Here is a 19831-nt window from a genome sequence, read left to right on the forward strand (position 1 = left end):
TGTGTGTGTTAGATTGTAGGTGTTAGAGATGGGCAGATCTGGCTTGGGATTGTAGTTCTGCCCTTTGCTGGGCTTGCTGTGAGGTTTAAAAGAAATAATGGGTGTGAAGTGCAAGGCACAGTGCCAGGCACAAGAGCTCCCTGGCAGGTCTTGTCAGTGGTGGTAGTACTGAGGATTAGAAAAATATACAGGCCATTTGGCACATAGTGGGCAGTCATCAAATGAGTTGTTGATACTATTCATGTTTTGATATACAAAAGTATATAAAATGCCATTTCACTCCCCAGAGGTGAGTTTTCTTTGCATAAACAGCATATTCATGTGAGAGTGTGTGTGTGTGTGTGTGTGTGTGTGTGTGTGAGTAGAGAACTGTTAGGCTTTGCTTTTTAAGGAAATATGCGAACCTGCAACTCGCTTTTTTCACTGACCCGTTTGGAGCGGACACATCGGCTTACCCTGGAATTTGAGCTGGCTTCTCTCTCCCGTGGAGCCAAGATGGAAAGGACCTAGAGACCCCGGACAGCTCAGGAGCTAGGCCCTGAGCTCTGTGCTGCGGGGCTGGGCCGGGACCAGGAACAGCATGGGCAGGGCCCTGTCTGTGAGGCCCCACTGTGACTCCGGAGGGTTTTCTTTCCTTCTGCAGATGGTGGAGGAGAGTGAAGAGCGGCTGACAGAGGAGCAGATAGAAGCTCTGCTCCACACCGTCACGAGCATCCTCCCTGCGGGGCCAGAGGCTGAGCAGAAGCAAAATACCAACGATGAGGTGACAGTGGACGAAGAGGACCCGGCATAGAAGAGCACAGCTGGCCCAAGTGTCTCGTGAAGTTGAAAGGCCCAGCAGCCACTTCCCAGACATTCAGAGGATTATTTATTTGGTTTTACCTTCTATCCCAACAGGCCTGATTTCCTGGTTAGTTGGATAAACCACAAAAATAAGCCTTTCTCAAAAATAAGCTAAAAAGAAATCCTTGTGCCTCTGAAAGAAGAAACATGGTGGATAGGCTGAGGTTGTTGGGGCAGAGAGCTAAAGAGAGGAAGAGTGAGTCCAAGAGGACAATACTGTGGAACTTTCTGTGGTAAAAATATTTTTTCTGTGGCCTCTGCCATGGTTGTGGGAAGGTCCCTGTACACAGCTGGTAAAATACTTGCACTGGCTTTGATGGGCCATATCCTAATTAATTTCATCTGCTTCCCCAGGAGCTTCCCAAGCAGGCATGCAGAGCGCTGCTAGGATGAGAGCTGAGTTAAGAGAATCCTGTTAGATGGCTAAAAACTCCCGAAGCAGCAAATACTTGCTCTAAGTTAAAATGAGCCACTGAACTTGGCTCACCTTAGAAGAATCTTTTCCTTGAGAATAGAAGAGATAAGAGAACTCCTGGACAACTCTTCATCAGGTCTAAAGGCCCCTTTCCTCTGCTGGCATGGGCTTTGTTTACAGCTCACTAATTAGTCTTAAATGTTAGGGCACCAGCTCACTCCAGTTGAAAAGAGGCACTCCAGACTGAATGACCGTGTCGCCTGCCTTTCTGAATACCTTCCGTTTCCTGCCCTGTGACAGGCTCTGCCTGTTGAAGCCAGGTGAGCTTCATTTGCACAATGGGCAAATTGTTCTCATCTTTTTAAAAGGGCAATTCCCTGGGGTTCCAGTGGTTAGGACTTTGCACTTTCACTGCTGAGGGCATGGGTTCAATCCCTGGAAAAAACCCCAAAATGAAGAGGGTACAGTTATGTAACTCTTTTTGTGGATGGAATATGAAGAGCTAGAGGTTAATTAATAAGAATTTGAATTTGTTGACTGTTGCATCAGTTTTTGAATTTACAATATTAGAATAATTACCATGTGAAGAACTTGTTAATATTCAGGCTTTGGAGAGTTTAGTAGCCCCAGACATGTAGTTGCCGTAGATCCTAGGAATATTGTTGAAAATTAATTTCCCATATTCACTCTGCTCCCTATTTGGGGAAGAAAATGCCTATAGACATTAATTTTTCAAATCGGTACTCGTGTTGTAAGATCACATTTTCAATGCTTCTGTTAATTGGATTACTTCCCACCCCTTGGAATTCCCAGGTTATTTCAGCCTCCCTACCACCCCTGCCAATAGGCAGTTATGTTCATCTTAACCTTATCATCTAAAGATGAGTTGAGATCTGCTTACAGGCAACATCGAAATTAACAGGGCATTTATTTTTTATTTTTTTAAATTAATTTTTATTGGAGTATGTTTGCTTTACAACGTTGTGTTAGCCTCCACTGCAGAACAAAATGAATCAGCCGTACACATACAGGGCATTTATTTTTTTATTTTTATTTTTCATTGCAGAAAGAATTCAGTGAGAGACAAAGTGATAGGTAAGAAGTGGATTTATTTAGAGAGAAACACACTCCACAGACAGAGTGTGGGTCATCTCAGAAGGTGATAAAGGCCCAGGGCATTTATTTTTAAATCTCTCTTGAGTATCAGGAATTTTACCAGGAGCTGTTGATTTGTCAAGGCATGCATGTGCTTGTATTATTTTTGTTTCATTTTGACCTTCAGTGTGTTAGGTACTTTTTCTTCATGGATTCAGGGCTTAATTAGTTAATAATAAATTGTTTGCAGATGACTGCCAACTTGTGCTATTTTTATAAATCTTTAAAGAGTTTGTTTTGCCATAGATAGGAAGAAATAAAATGAAATCTGACTTAAAAGCCAACATATATATGCATTTTTTTAATTTTAATTTTTTTCTTAAGTTGAATCTATTTAGAACTAAATTTTGTGTTGGATTTCAAGAAAATTTTAAGTTTCTTTATTTGGGACCTGAATTTAGCCTCTGATTAAGTTTCTGATTAAGTCAGACAGGTTCTAGGAGACTTAACCTTTATAAGAAATGTGGTCTTTGTAATATTCCCGTAGCATTAGTAATCGACATTTCAGAAATAAAAGGTTGTAATTTACGCAAGAAACTTAACGAGGATCATATCTGGAAAGGAGAGCTGGGAGTCTTTGAGACTTGCTTTTCATTTTATGTCCTTCTGTATGGCTTCAGTTTTTGACAAGGTGACTGTTTTATTCTTTAAAAAGAAAAAAAATCTGTTTATTTGCATGTTGTCCTTGGCCTCTGCGAAAGTTATTAAATGTATAGTGGTTAGTTAAGTTATGTCCCAAACATGGAGACTGACACCCAGTCCAGTCACTCTGGGAGATGCAGCACTGAGGGGATTGATCTTTCAGGAAGGTACTGCTGAACTCTTAAAAGATGAAGTTGACTCTCAGAGGTTTATCCAAATAATTTCCTTGCCTCTTTTTGCTTAAAAGTTACTGTATGACCCACTACCACCTCAGAGGACTTGCCACTTATTCAAGGCTTGTTCATAAAATAATGGGTCCTGTTTTCCTAATCAGTCATTGTGTAAGCATACCAGCTCTCAAGAGCTTATACCCTAGTGAGAGATGAGAGGATCAATCCTCCCATATATTCTTTGCTAAATCATTTTCTCCCCTGAAACCAATTTATTACTGCTCGTGTAAATGGATCATTTCTCAGTAAACTATAAAACAGACCACATGCCCTGAAAAGGATCGTCAATCTTATTTAATTACACAATGAACTAAGGGGATAAAAGGAAGCAAAACTGCCCAGAGCTGGCCAGAAATCCTTTTACGTATTTTAAAAATAAAGATATAATTCACAGGGACTTCCTTGGCAGTCCAGTGGAAGCTGCACTTAGCCTTCCAATGTGGGGGGTGTGGGTTTGTTCCCTGGTCAGGGAGCTGGGGTCCCACATGCCTCGTGGCCAAGGGGCCAAAACATAAAACAGAAGCAATGTTGTAACACGTTTAATAAAGACTTATAAAAAAGAAAAATGTTCCACATCAAAAAAAAAATCTTAAAAAAAAAGATAATAAAGGACCTGAACAATACTATTACCACCTGGAACTAACAGACAGACACTCTACCCAACAACAGCAGAATACACTTTTCTCAAGTGCACATGGAACATTCTCCAGTACAGACCATACATTAGGCCACAAAACAAGTCAATACATTGAAAACTATTGAAATTACAGTTGGCCTTGAACAACATGAGTTTGAACCGTGTGGGTCCATGTATATAGATTTTTTTCAATAAACACAGAAAAATTTTTTGAGATTTGCAACAATTTGAAAAAACTTGTGGGTGAACTGCAAAGCCTGGAAATATTGAAAATTTTAAGAAAAAATTATGTCATAGACATTTTTCCAAAGGAGATATACAAATGTTCCATAAATTTGTAAAAAGATGCCGGACATTGCTAGTCGTTAGGGAAATGCAAATCAGAACCACTAAGAGATCCACATCAGTTAGGGTGGCTGTTATAAAATAAAATAGCAAGTGTTGGTGAAGATATGGAGGAATTAGACTCTTTGTGCATTGTTTGCGGGAATGTAAAATGGTGCATTCACTGTGGAAAACAGTATGGTAGTTCCTCAAAACGTTAAACGTGGAGTTATCGTATGATCCAGCAATTCCACTTGTCAGTACATACACCAGAGAATTGAAAGCAGGAACTTGAACAAATATTTGTATATTCATGTTCATAGTATTATTTGTAATAACCAAAAAGTAGGAAGAACCCCAATGTCTGTTGATGGATAAGTGGGTAAACAACATGTGAATATATATAAAATTCTAGGCATTTAACCCTAGCATTCTAGGTTCTTCACAATCTGGTTCCCAGTAAAATTTCCAACTTTATTAGTCTTCTGTACAACCCTCTGTTCCAGCTGAATGGATCCACTCATTCATTTACTGAACACGTTTTTGATTGTCTACCATGCAGGCAGTGAAGGTACGATGTGACTCTGTCATCCAGAGCCACTGCCTTCAGAAAGCTTTATGTTCTAGGGGAAGAGATGCTAACTGATCAGTTTCACAATTCATTATTTTATTATAACTACAGTTGGAATTAGAAGTGAGAATGAGCTAAGAGAGCATATAACAGAGAACCTGACCTAGTCTTGTAGAATCAGGAAAGGTTCTCTGAGAAAGGAATGTTTGGACTTGAAGGATGAATAAAAGTTAGTGAAAGAAAGAACATTCCTTGAAAATATTCTTTGTTTTCCTATCTCTATGTTTTTGTGAATACTGTGCCATCTGCTTATACTATGTGCCTTCTTCATGTATCCAAATTGTAACTCAAGATTTGGCTCATACCCGCCATTCTCCAGAAAACCCTTCCTTAACTCTTGCATGTTGATAATAGTATGTGCTCTTTATATCTGAAAGTCAATTTTCCTGGATACAAAGTCCTTGAGTCACATTTTCTTTTCCTTGAATTTAAAATATTGTTACTCTGTTTTCTTCTGGCATCAAGCACTTATGTTAAAAAGTCTGACAGTATCCTCATTTTGTTTCTTGTATAAGCCACTTGCTTTTCTTTCTTTCTTTCTTTTTTTTTTTTTTTTTTTTTGCCTAGATGCTCAAAGGATTTTTTTTTTCTCCTGAAAAGTCTGGTGAATTTACTAGAATATGTCTTGGCAGTGGTTGTTTGAGTCAAGTATTCTTAAATGCATATGATGTATGTATAGTTTCAGATATTTTTTTCTTCAATTTGGGAACATTTCTGGAATTTTTTTTACATAATTTCTTGATTTTATACATATTGTATACCAAGATATATATACCTTGATTTTTTATCTATTTTCTTGATTTTTATATTCTGTTCATTTGCTTCAGTTCTCTGCTTCAGAGACTTCTATATTCTGTATTAGTTCTTTGCCTATCTTCCATATTTGTCATTTTTATTCAGATCATTTTGCTCTCTATGATTTATTTTTTTAAAAATAAATTTGTTTATTTTTGACTGCACTGGGTCTTCATTGCTGCATGTGGGCTTTCTCTAGTGTGGCGAGCGGGCTCTACTCTTCGTTGTGGTGTGTGGGTTTCTCATTGCGATGACTTCTCTTGTTGCAGAGCACAGGCTCTAGGCACGTGGGCTTCAGTAGTTGTGGCACATGGGTTTAGTAGTTGTTGTGCGCAGGCTCTAGAGTGCAGCTTCAGTAGTTGTGGTGCACGGGCTTAGTTGCTCCACGGCATGTGGGATCTTCCCAAAGCTGGGCTCAAACCCGTGTCCCCTGCATTGGCAATTCTTAACCACAGCACCACCAGTGAAACCCTCTTCTATGATTTCTTTAAAAAATTTCCTCCTATTTTCCTTAAGACATTTTTTAAATTGTATTTATTTGGTCTTATGTTTCTTCTAATTTAGTCTTCATTTCTTTCCCCTTCTAGTTTTTACTCTGAGTAAAGTAAAACTCTTATTTATGAGTTTTTCTAACTTTATTTACTGTGGTTCATTCATATCATGTATCATTTTCTTATTAATTTTTAGCTGGTTTTAAAATAGTAGGTTGCAATTTGAGCTGTTTCATGTGCATGTATTTCTGGTGTGCTCTCTTTAGCTTATGGAAATGTTACACTCTTTTTCTTTTTTTAAAATAATAACCTTGTATGAAATTTGGCCTCAATAATTTTCTGCTGTTTATTTTTATATGAAATTAGTTTTCTGGAACTTTTAGAAGGAGTTGTGTGGTTCAGTATGGTTTTACTAACTTCACAAAGCTCCCTCTTTTGTTGTTGTCATATAATATTCAAAAATATGGTGGCTTGCTGACTCTGTTCCCCTCCCACTCTTTTACTTAGACCAAGGATTGGCAAAGGCCACCTGTTTTTTTGTAAATAAAGTTTTATTAGACCACAGCCCTGCTCATTCACTTACATATGTTTATGGCTGCTCTCAGGTCAAATCTGCAAAATTGAGGAGTTGCAACGTGGACCCTGTAGCCTACAAGCCAAATATATTATGGTCTAGCCCTTTAAGACCCTGATTTAAACCTCTTCTTTCTTTGTCTCTCTATTGTCCCTGTTTTGCTCAATTTTGACTTTATCCCAGCTGTGTCTTCTCAGTGTGAGGCACTGTCAAGGAAGCCAGTCAGTTTAGAGAGTTCAAAGGGACCCACACTGCTTCAGACCTTAGTACCCCTTATATTTAAAAAATTGTGGTAAAATATACATATAACATAAAATTTATCATTTTAACCATTTTTAGTTTAACAATTCAGTATATTCACATTGTTGTGCAATCATCACCACTGTATATTTTCAGAACTTTTTTATCACCCCAATCTAAAACTCTGTACCCATTAAACAGTAACTCCCCATTCTCCCTCTTTCTCTAGCCCCTGGTAACCTCTATTCTACTTTCTGTCTCTATGAATTTGCCTATTCTAAGTACTTAATGTCCTTCAGTGTCTGTTTTATTCCACTAAGCATAATGTTTTCAAGATCATCCATGTTGTAGCAGGTATCAGAATTTTGTTCCTTTTTGTGACTGAATAATATTCCATTATATGTATATATCACATTTTGTTGATCCATTCATTTATTGATGGACGCTTCAGTTTTTTCTGCCTTTGAACATTGGTGTACAAATATCTGTCTGAGTCCCTGCTTTCAATTCTTTTGAGTATATATCTATAAGTGGAATTGCTGGATTATACAGTAATTCTATTTTTAACTTTTTTTATTGTTTGTGTGGTTTCTTTTTGTTTTGTTTTGTTTTTTTTTTTTTGGCTGCACTGCACTTGCAGAATCTCAGTTCCCCGACTGGGGATTGAACCCAGGCCATGGCAGGGGAAGCCTGGAATCCTAACCACTAGGACACCCGAGAACTCCCTGTTTTTAACTTTTTGAAGAAATGTCACAGGGGCTTTTCCATTTTTCCACAGTGGCAGCACCATTTTATATTCCCACCAGCAGTGCACTTGGATTCCAGTTTCTCCACATCCTTGGCCAACATTTGTTTTTTTCAGTTTTGCTTTTGTTTTAGTAACAGCCATCCTGATGAGTATTAAGCATCATCTCATTGTGGTTTTGATTTGCATTTCCCTAATGATTAGTGATGTTGAGTATCTTTTCATGTGCTTATTGAGCACTTGTGTTTCTTCTTTGGATATATGTCTATTTGAGTCCTTTGAATTGTATTTGTTGTTGAGTTGCAGAAGTTCAGTTCTTTATGTATTTGGGGTATTAATTCCTTATCAGATATATGATTTGCAAATATTTACTCCCATTTGTGTGTTGTCTTTTCACTCTCTTGATAGTGTCCTTTGATTATTTTCCCTTTTAGAATTAATAAATAATTTATGGAGAGATATTTTAAGATTATGTAAATATCCTCATCCCCATCAGACTTTCATTCACTAATTTAAGCATCTATCAGTGATTCTTTCCTGAATCGATGGCTACTATTTTTGCACACCAACCATGTTCCACATACTGTGCTAGGTGCTTACCATGCATTATCCCTATGTCATAGATGAGGAAACTGAAGCTGAATAAGTGAAACAACAGTGTAAGCACTCCTAGCAATCAGTAGAAATGGGAGTAGACTCAGGACTGTCTGCTCCAGAGCTAGAGCTCATGTGCTAGGGCTTGGGAAGCAAGCGTTAGCTGGAAACTTGGGGCTCCAAGCATCAGGTCTATTGAGCTAGCCTGTTTTTGATGCTCCTTCCTTGTGTTTCCCAAACACCCACGACCTTGAGAGGGGAAAGGACAGGCAGACTTCAGGGCTATGGGCTGTGACGTGCTGGGTGTGTTCTGCAGTCAGGAACCAATCCCCTGATAGAGTACCAGCTACCCAGATTGATCTGCTTACAGTTTATTGGGTCACTGTGTATCCGCAGTGTTCTGCAGGTATGGTTGAGTCAGTAGCTGGGCTCACAGAACCAGAAGTCCCAAGTTGTCTTTTCAGTGATAGGGGTGGCGGGGGGTGGTCTTAGTAACCTGGCAGGTTCTGGGTTAAACACTCCCCCTCTTTCCTCCTCTGGGGCCTTAGCTGGGAGGAACAGAACATAGGCAGGGTGGGGTCCTGGGGCAGGGAGCCAGAGCCCTGAGTCATAGGGAAACCAAGGAGTCAGGGTGAGGGCACAGCATGTTGAGCCAAAAAACCTAGAGGAAAGCCATGGTCTGACTGCTGGGAGGAGGGAGAAGTCACCAGATGCAGGTGAGGTCAAAGGAGGGATCACAGTCAGAAATGGAGCCAAGAACAAGCTCCAGTGTGTCAGGATCACGTGAGGTTGGTATAGGAGATGCTGAACCTGTGTCTGGAGATCTCCACTGTGGGAGGCTTATTCTCCAGGGCTGAGAGTGGCCTAAGCCACACAAGGCCAGGTGTGTGCATTAGTCACAGGTGCCTTATTGGATCAGGCTTCATGGTGGACATTTACCTCTCCAGCTACAATTGGGCATCTCTAATAGGCCCATACCCACCTCCAGTGCCTGGGATTCAGCCTCTGTATCCTATCAGCTGGGGTCACCTAGCTCAGCTCCTCATCTGCTGTGATTACTCAGTCAGACCCCAACCCTCTCTTGGATGAAAACTGCATTCTTCATGAGCTTTACTCTCAGACACTTTCCGTGTAGTAGGGTTTTTTTTTGTTTTGTTTGTTTGTTTTTTTAACCATCCAGAAATAATTCCAAGCTTACAAAAAGTTGCAAAAATAAAAGCAGCACAATACAAAAATATACATTTTCCCCCAAAACCATCTTCAAGTGAGTTAAATACATCATGATTCTTTACACCTAAATACTATATAATTAATTATTGCTAGTGTTTTCTCCCTTGCAATGAATAAGCAGTGCAGGGAGACCATGCAAATTTTCCTTAACAAAATTGCCCCCTTAGATTGAGCATCCCCTGATTCTTCCCTAATCCAGTGTTTACCACGATGGTTATGAAATGGGTTTGCTGACTCCAGCACTCCCTCCGCATCTTCTATTCTGCCCTCAAAACCCCCTTTTTTCAAAAGTGCTGCCTTACTTCCTGGATGGGGTTCCAAGCCTATCTTGTACCAGGCCCAGACTCAGTCATTTCTGTGAGGAGTATGACTCCTTGTAGTGGTGAAGGTATCAGAGATCAAGTTCAGAGAACTGGGTGTCCTCATTGCTACTGGAGTGCCTTTGCTTCCTGGCTTTTTCAATGGACAGAGCTAGGAAATATATGCTTGTGTATGCACGTGTACATACGTACACATATTTGCATATTCATACATATGTATAATATCAACATGCATATACATATTTTAGAAATCATGAATTTACACTGATACCTCCTCACAGAGTTATTTCTTGCTTTGCCCACTCCGTATTTATATGTCCCTCCCTCAGTGAGAATCCTGGCTCCCAACCGTATCAACATATTTGCTCAATCCTATATTACATCTAAAGTAGTTTATTACATCCAAGATGGCTTCTGAATTGCTTTGCCCACACTATTACAAATAGCACACCTACCAAAAGGAGTTCAGGATTTGTTTCCAATTCTTACCCCTCCCGCCACACCCCTGCCCCCAGTTGAGGGTATGTAGTCAAATACTACGTTAAGTTACTTGAATTGATTCTTCTTTTCTTTTTAGTGTGGTTATGGAGCTTATTTGATTATTTCCATTGTTTCAGTTTGCTTTCAGTTTAAACTTACCTCCTTTCCATTCTTATTGATTTAATTTTATTTTTGCAAATTTTTTTTTTTTTTTTTTTTTGTGGTACGTGGGCCTCTCACTGCTGTGGCCTCTCCCGTTGCAGAGCACAGGCTCTGGACGCGCAGGCTCAGCGGCCATGGCTCACGGGCCTAGCCGCTCCGCGGCATGTGGGATCCTCCCGGACCGGGGCACGAACCCGCGTCCCCCTGCATCGGCAGGCGGACTCTCAACCACTGTGCCACCAGGGAAGCCCCTAATTTTATTTTTGAATGTGTGACATATTGCCATACTTTCAAAAGTCAAATCTATAAAAAAAGGTATGCTCAGAGGAATATCACTTCCACCTATTCTCCTCCACCCCTTGTAGGTAACCAATGACATTTTTTCCTGTTTTATCCTTCTTGTGTTTTATTTTATAATGATAATCAGATATACGTATATTTTCTTATTTTCCCTTCATTCTCGAGCAAAAGATAGCATACTATATATGTGTGATATAATAAGAAATATATTTGGTCTTTGTTCCTGGTTCCTTGCACAGAGCTCCTGAGACCCTTGAGATTTCCTGAGTGATGGAATCTTTAGTTACTCATAAGGAGCCCATTATTTTGAGCACACCTGAGTTTATGCTAATGAGATGATATAGTGTGTAGCCCCTAGATAGCTTCAGGATGGGGCTGGTCACCAGAAAGACCAAGTGATTAGAAGGTTGGAACTTGCAGCCACACCCACTAACCAGCCCTCCTTCTAGCAATTGTCCTGGCCAGAGCCCACCTGGATCACACATGAGCCAGGATAAGAGGCCTGAACAGTTTGGGGCTCTAACTCAGCTTCTGGTTACCAGGAATGGGAGAGGACCTTACAGTCCATCAGGAACTTTCTTGGCACTGACAGTGTGGGAACAGCGATGAAGGCTATAGACAATGTCTTGGAGAATGAGGGTTGGGGCAGCCCCAGGAGGTATCTTGAGTAAAGGACAACTACGATAGGACTGTTCTGAGTGGCTGAATCCTGTCTATACTTTAGTGCAAGAACATACACACACCTCACATGCCCTTTAATGCTCGCACTGGTTTCAGCCTCCTTTGAGTGACCTGGCCCTTGCTCTTGGAAGCCATGCTGGTGAGTGCCTAGCAGGAGTACAAGCCCTAGGCCAGATGAATCTAGGTTCTGCTGTTTACTTGTTGCAGGACCTTGAAATTACTTAACTTCCTTGATCTCTCCATCTACTAAATGTGAATAATCAGAGTAACTACCTCCTGGGATATTAGCGGGGGTGTTATCAAATGAAATCGTGTTCACAGAGGGCTAATGCATTCCTGGCAGAGTCAGTGTCCAGCAAATGTTAGCTGTCTGAGTTTATGCCTTGGTTCATTTCTGGCTTTGTACCCCGAGTTCTTCTTGGCTTTCCTGTGGTCCTTAGTGTTAGCCTCTGTATTCTCTCAGCATGATGGCTCTTGGTTCCCAAGTGTCCTGTCCTAGAACTTGCCCTACTCTCACAACTGTTAAGGGTGGAGACCTAAAATGAAGTACCGTGTTTATCAGACATCCACTTCAAGACACCCAAACAAGAAGCAACCTTCTGTCCCTTGCATGCCACTGTGTCTCTGCTTAACCCAGTCCCAAATGCAAGTTTTGAGAAAAGGCATCTCTTCTGTTAATTTATTGTTATGTAACGAAGTACCTCAAAACTTGGTGACTTAAATAGCCATTTTATTTTCATCATTTTGTGAGCCAGGAGAGGGTTTGGTTGAGTGGTCCATATCTGATCCATGCTGGAGCAGCTGGAACTGGAAGTTTTCCTTCCAAGATAGCTTCTTCACGCCCATAACGAGCACTTGCATGTAATGTCTCATCCTCCAGGGCCTTCAGGATGTTTGGGCCACAGACAGCATGGCTGTCCGAGGACAGTCAGACTTCTCACATGGCAAGTGGCTTCCCCCAGAGCGAGCGTTCCAAGAGAGAGGCCCAGATGGAAGTTTCAAGGCTTCTTATGAACTACACTCAGAGTTTGAGAATGTCCTTGCTGCTGCATCCTTTTGGCCAAACAAGCCTGCAAGGCCAGATCAGATTCTAGGGAAGGGGAATTAGATTCCACCTCTCAGTGGAAGGACTAGCAAGGAATGTGAGCAGGCTTTAATCTACCACAGCAGCTGATGAGTGGAGATTAACTCCCACCTGGAACCCTGCTGCAGTGCGGTCTGGGAAATGTAGTTTTAGGATTGTTTTAGGTTTTCTAGTCTTTGCAGCATAGAAGGAGGATGGGGCATAGGAAAGAGGGTGGGGGGCAGTTCAGCATTCGGTCATGTTTTGATGATCAGATTCTACAGTAGGCTTCCCTTCATCCTTGGTGTCAGCATCCTTGAGTCCAAATGGGAATGGGGAGCAGTCAGTCCCTCAATCTGTCCTGTCCTCTGGGTCAAGGCTTAAAAAAATTTTTTTTTACTAAACCTCACAGCAAAAAATACAGTTTATATCAACATATGGACATATATATGTAACTGAAACCAAAGTTTTATGAAACAGTCCTTATCTTTACTATGTGCAATGTTCTCTTATAATTTTCTCTTCTAGTGTATTCTAGTCTGTCCTTTTAAATAAATATGTTGATTGTGCCTCCACGCAATCTCATGACTCACTAATGGGTTAGCACCCATAGATTGAAAAGCATTGCTGAGAACTCTTCTGTCTCTGTCTTCAAATAGGGAATTTAAAAACGAAAAGAAAAAAAAAATGAGTCAATAGAAAAAAATATATATAAGAACAAAAAGTATATATTTCCTCCAAGTAGATTTAATTAATTCAACAGACATATAGTAGAGTATATAATTGTTTCACCATTATTCCTTCCCTTCCCTGTAAGGTGATTATATATACCTTCTTTCTAATCAGTCCATTGTGAGGTTTGGCCATGTTACTTCTCATGGCTTTTGGCAAGTGAGCAGGAATGACTCATATAATGTCTGAGCAGTAACTTTAAAAGCAAAAAATTGCATAGTTTGGCTTGGTCTCTAGTGATTTTGCCCTCTGCTGTGAGAACAGTATGTTTCAGATAGGTCTGTTCCTTTGGCCTGGGTCCCAGAGTGAGAAAGTACACAGATCCAAAGTGCAGCCTATCCTCAGCCCTCATGTAACATGAGAAACAAATATTTGTTGCTATAAGCCACTGAGATTTGGGGTTGTTTGTTACTGCAGCAAAAGCTGACTATTCCAAGAAGCAACTTAATGAAAAAAAAAAAAGAAAAAACCCAAAGCATTCTTTTGAACACTTAAACAATACAAAAGTATATAAAGTAAAACATAAAGTTCCCTTTCACCAACTCCCTGCTTCTTCAGGAGTCATCATTGGTAACATTTTGGTGCATGTCCTTTCAGAGAAGGAAATTTTTGAAATGGTTGTTTTCTAATCTTAATGAGATAAAATTAGTACACTATTTTCCATATCGTGTTTTATCGCCTGTTTGTTTACATATGGCTGCTTTCACACTAAAATAGCAGAGTTGAGTATTGCAACAGAGACTGTAATTCCTAACATATTTACTGTCTAGCCCTTCACAGAAGAAATGTGCTGACCCTTGACCTAAGTTTACCAAATGTTACATACATTTGGCATTTTGTAACTTTTGTTTTTATTTCTCTCTCTTTTGTATATGGATTTTCCCCCTCAACTATTTAGAATAAAGTGTAGATATCATGACACTTTATATATTTCAGTATGTATTTCCTAAGAATAAGTGTACTCTTATACATAACCTGTCAACTCTAATTTAAATATAATAGCCAGTTATTTTACTAGCAAAAGTGAGTTTATTTGGGAATAGCAGAGGTATTGAAATTTGGGATATGTGAACCATGGTGGACAATAGGCAAGTCCAGAGAATAAGGAAGGGAGACTTGCTTTTATAGGGAAAAGCAGGGAATTGGGAAGAGCTTGTGATAACCAAAGAGTGCATTGGAGGAAGCTGGTAGTCCAAAGTATGGAGCCTTCTCATTGGTTGGGCTACTACAGTCTCTAATTGCCTGGGTTGCCATGGGTGGAGAGAAGTTGTCTTCTTGTGTTGGATAGTAAAGTAGAGGGATCTTCCTGTCGGAGATGTAGGTATATATCTCTTCCTGTTTGGAGCAATCAGTGATGCATGGTGGGGCATGAGAGCTCCCCCTACAAGCCTGTCCCAACTCCAGTTTTAGCTGAGGTTTCTTTAATTGATTCCACATTTCCCCCTATGAACCAAAATCTTTCCTTGAAGGCATTGCTGATCAAGAGTCAGGATCTCTGCACGTAGTGGTTTGTCCCTGGGTGCCAGGAAGGATCTTTCCTGGTTGTTATGTCCCATGTGGGAGGGAAGTACACAAATCAGAAACCTTTTGAGTAACAAGGAAAGGTGGTAGGAAGAACTCTCAGGCATTTCTTGTTTAAAGTCCATATTTAGTCAAGGTTGTAAGTGCTGGAAATTACCTCGAAGTGCTGAACTAGCTCATCTTATCAGGCATGTCATTTTTGCAAAGGTTCAACTAGCAATAGGTACAGAACTTAACAAACAGGACCACAGATCATTATAAAATGATACTTAGTTATCTATTTGATCAAAGTAACAATAAAAGATTTCAGAGACAAATAGAAAATGTTACATAGTTGTAAGGGAGACTTAGCTCTTTTAATATTGAGAAGATTCCATTTTCTTAACTAATCAGAGACTTGATTAAGACAACGTGAAGCACAGGAAATAATTTTGGTAAAACAGAAATCTCTGTTTTCTAAGACGATTACTTAAAGGTAAGGAAAAACCTTTCACAATTTTTTGTCAGGAGTAGATCAGTATTCCAAGAAAATCTTGTTCTTTTAGCAAATGAAAGAAAATTGTTTTAGTTTTATATAAGTACACCACTGATTTTAAACCTTAGTCTCAAAACCTTTATAATCTCCACCAGCTTGACCACACATAGAGTTTCTTTTTTCAAAGATTCTTTTTCCACAAATCTACAACTTACTATTTCCATTTAGCTTTGTCCTGTCTTTCCTCTTTCCTATTCTGAAACAATCAGCCTTATTTTAGGACAAAATTACTTTCTTTCCCTCAACGAAATTTCCATTCCTCATACCTTTTAATGCCAAAAGCACATATCCTTCTTTCCTTGCATACAGAGTTATTTTCCCTTATTATTCCTAGTAACTTCACTAGAACGGTCTGTTATTGACAAATTTCTGCATACATTTCATAATTCCTAGAAGCATATTTTCCCCACAGTAAAATTTCCAAAATATTGCATGCTTACTAATAGATCCAACTATCTTTAATTCCTTTGTAAAGGAAGCCCAAAGTGAATTAACCCATTTTTAGTAATGTTTCAGTATTTTATCTTACTTGGGAATGATGTAGATATTTAATGATTACCCATCATTTAACTTAGCAAAACTGTAAGATTCCAGGTTACCAAAAAGATTTGGGGAAGCTACCTAAAAGCATTACTTATAAACCTTTATCTCATTCACATCTAATTTACTTGTTTTCAACAGTCATGTTTAGATCACTCACAAAAATTTTTATCATACCAAGTTATTTTTCTTGCTGACAAATTTTATAACAAAGATAACATGAACTTATCTGGCCAGTAAGCTCAGGTAGAATAAAAATGGTATGCCTGCATTCAGTGTTGATAACTCCAAAGATATGCCTATTTTAATTAAACCCCAAACTAGCTTTCATTCACCAACATTAATCTCAGATCATGTAAGCCTGAAAAGCACCTGGTTCAGTCTCTGTTATATTTTAACTCATATAAGTGCTTGTTTGTTTTTAAACCAATTAAATAGAACTCTTTTATAAATTAATTTTAGCAATACCATCTACAGGTAGAAAAGGAAAAAAAAAACCCCACACATCATAGACATAAATGAAAATACAGACAGATGCAAACAGGGACCTTCTAGGTTTGTTTTAAATTTTAGCCATGTCTCAGATACAAACTCAGAAGAATAGTTAGATCCAAATTGTGTCTCTGGCATGCTGTAATAATGCTTTTAGAGCTGTTTATGGAGTCAATTTGTCGTTCAGAAGCTTCTGCATACTAATCAAAGAATGCATTTTATTGTTCCCTAAGAGTTTGGACTTCTCTCTTTTAAGGGTACTCCGTAAGTTGGACTTATTTAAAACAAGTTTCCCCCTTTTGAACAGGATGGGGTGACTTACAAAAAAGCTTCAACAGACAGACAAACAGAAAGCAATTTTTCTCCTATTATCAAAAATCTAGGGCAGTTGATATTTAAATCTTTCCTTCTCGTTGTTTATTTGCTCCAGACAACTTAGAAACAGTAACTAGGGGTTCAGCATTTGGATCCTCAGAGGGTTCGATTTTAAAGGGGCTAGGTTTCACAGAGGAAAGAGGAAAGTGGCATTGGGGTGGGGCCAGAGCACAAGGTGGAGTCTGAGACAAAGGGGGCAGAGAAGACACACAAGATGGCCCCTGAGACGAAGAACCTGGGGGAGGGGAACACAAGAAGTATGAGGTTTTAGAAGTCATTTTGTTCTTTTCTCTCTCTCTCTTTTTTTTTGGCCATACTGTGCAGCATGTGGGATGTGGCATCTTAGCTCCCCAACCAGGCATCAAACCCATACCCCCTGCATTGGAAGCATGGAGTCTTAACCACTGGAACACCAAGGAAGTCCCAGTCATTTTGTTCTTTTCTAGTTTTCTGGTTGTTTCTGCCAATTTAGAAAGGGTATCTTGCAAAGAGGTAATTTTAGAGTTTTGTGTGTATTTGGAAGCTTCCAGGTACCAAGAAAAATAAATATACCATTTGTTTAATTTTAAAACCATGGACCTCCAATTTAGTCTTATAAAAAATGAGTTTGGGAAGATTGAAAACTACCCATAATGGCCACTGTAATTCTGAATTACCTTTAGTTTTCTCAGCCCACTTAGTTAAAAATGTGCATGTGGGGAGCCCATAGTTTTTAAACATGAAACCAGCTGGAGTCCCCAAAGGAGGGCTTCCCTCAGAGCATTTAGATGGCCAGGGTCTCATTTTCTTAAGTTCTCCTGGAAACCCAAGAAAGTTGCTAGAGTCCTAACCCAGATTCCAAAAGGACTAAAACAAAATCTTACATCCCAGTTAGCTTGGTCCCCGAAAGAGAACCTCACTGCCATGCTCCAGAAAGCAACTGAGTACTCACCAAGTATGAAGCCTTGAACCAGAAAGAACAAAACCTTTCCAGATCCCAAATGAAGTCCAAGAGCTCAAAAGAGTGGAGCTTGGAAACCAAGATGAGACTCCAAACTGAAAGCAGGTGGTGACCCACAGAAGCAATGAGCTCGTTCAGTTCTGGGAGCCATCATCTCTCAGGTCCACCTCCTTTGGACCCCACTTCTGACACCAAATATGTCAACTTTAATAATATAATAGCCAGCTATTTTACCTGCAAAAGTGAGTTTATTTAGGGATAGCAAAGGAATTCCAATTCGGGACGTGTGAACTACAGCACACCATAGGCAAATCCAGAGAACAAGGAAGGGGAACTTGCTTTTATGGGGAAAAGCGGGGAGTTGAGAGGGTGTGTGATAACCAAAGAATCCATTGAAGGAAGCTGGGAGTCCAAAGTATGGTGACTTCTCATTGGTTGGGCTGCTAGTCGTTGATTAGCTGGGCTGTCATGGGGCAGAGAGATGTCTTGTTCACCCAGCTGGGTAGTAGTGTAGAGGCACCTTCCGGTGGGAGGTGTAGGTGAGGTCTCTTCCTGTTTGGAGCAATTGATGATGCATGGCGGTCATGAGAGCTCCCCCTACAGGCCTGTCCCAACTCCAATTTTAGCTGAGTTTAAGAAAATTAATTTCACAAACCACATTATAATTATCACACGTGGAGCATTTAACATTGATACAGTTCTACTAATATTCAGATTTTCCCAAAATTGTCCTGAAAATGTCCTTTATAGCCTTTTCCACCTCAAGTCAGTATGTAATTAGAGATTATACAGTGCATTTATTTATCATGTCTCTTTAGTTGCCTTTAATCTAGAACAGTTCTCAGTCTTTTTAGACTCTCGTCAAACTTTTTTTTAATTAGTTTTTTTAAATTTATTTATTATTTATTTATTTTTGGCTGTGTTGGGTCTGCGCAGGCTCAGTAGTTGTGGCTCACGGGCCTAGTTGCTCCGTGGCACGTGGGATCTTCCCAGACCAGGGCTTGAACCCGTGTCCCCTGCACTGGCAGGTAGACTCTCAACCACTGCGCCACCAGGGAAGCCCCTCATGAAACTTTTTGACAAGTTTTTGAAGAGTCTGAGCAGCTGTTACGCAGATTGTCAGTTTGGATTTGTCTGTTTTTTGCCACCGCAGTATGAGATTCAGGTTAATCATTTTTTGCCAGAAATTCTGCATAGGTGATATCTTGTTCTTATCAGGAGGCTTATGCTGTCACTTTGACTAATTATTTGTGATGTTAAGTTGTGTCACTTGTTTGCCTAGTGTCTGCCAGATTTCTCTTCTGTGAAGGCCATTTTTCCCCTTTATAACAAGTAAGTCATCCGTGGGGAAATTCTTTGAGCTGTGTGGAAAAACCTATTCCCCAACAACATTTTGCCCCGTGGTTTTGGCTCCACTGATGATTCTTTCCTGAATCAGTTGTTGTCATGTAGGATGTAAATGGACATCAATGTTTAAAATGGTACCCAAGTGATTTTAAAGTGTAGTAGCATTGGGAATCTAGACCAGTGCTTCCCAATCTTTGTTTAGGAATCCCCTGAGGATCTTGTTATAATGAAAATTTGGATTCAGTAAGACTGAAGTAGAGGTAAAATTAAGCATTTCTAACAAATTCCCAGGTGCTGCTGGTGCTACTGGTCCACATGGACCACACGTTAAATATCAAGGGTCCATCTAGACTCCAGACAATACATACAATTCATTCTGGATACATCTCTTCCCTAATTTAGTTTTTCCCAGTGTGTCAGTCAAGATTCTCAGTTACATCAGAACACATTCTAGCTTGTCTACACAGAAAAGGTATTTATCAGTCAGCATTGGGGAACTCTCAGAACCCCTTGGCACTGAGCTCCGAGGAACAGTGCCCAGACACGTTGCAGAACTGACCTAATGAGGGAACCAGTCTTCCCACTGCTGGGCACTGAGCCCATCGGCATTGATGCCAGGGTTGTAAACCAACTGTGACCACTACCGCACCAGCACCAATGCCACATTGATGCTTGAAACTCAACCTCACAGCTATTGCCAGCCTTCAAAGCTAGATGTCAGTTGTCACTCTCACGAACAAACAAACAGATTCCACACAGAGCCCGCTTTCTCATGTTGTTTATTTCTAAACTAAAGT

The 19831-nt window shown here is 39.9% G+C and overlaps 2 protein-coding genes across 18 annotated transcripts in view; both read left to right on the forward strand.

The window, feature by feature from the left end:
• Positions 1-19831, forward strand: part of CRCP (CGRP receptor component) — a 118856-nt gene that overhangs the window by 79736 nt on the left and 19289 nt on the right. For 16 of the 17 annotated variants that reach the window (XM_067011853.1, XM_059036725.2, XM_067011857.1 and 13 more), the window contains one exon: positions 644-6727. The exons of the other annotated variant lie outside the window; for it this stretch is intronic. In XM_067011853.1, coding sequence (XP_066867954.1) covers positions 644-793 — 150 coding nt within the window. In that variant the 3' untranslated portion in view covers positions 794-6727. Of the gene's footprint in view, positions 1-643; positions 6728-19831 lie in introns of those variants that run through there. 17 annotated transcript variants of the gene reach the window in all.
• TPST1 (tyrosylprotein sulfotransferase 1) overlaps positions 1488-19831 on the forward strand; it is a 133390-nt gene continuing 115046 nt past the window's right edge. The window contains exon 1 of the mRNA XM_059036690.2: positions 1488-1578. The gene's annotated coding sequence lies outside the window, so the exon portion shown is untranslated. The remainder of the gene's footprint in view (positions 1579-19831) is intronic.

Source organism: Kogia breviceps, chromosome 14 (genome assembly GCF_026419965.1).
Source record: "Kogia breviceps isolate mKogBre1 chromosome 14, mKogBre1 haplotype 1, whole genome shotgun sequence".
Lineage (NCBI taxonomy): Eukaryota > Metazoa > Chordata > Mammalia > Artiodactyla > Physeteridae > Kogia > Kogia breviceps.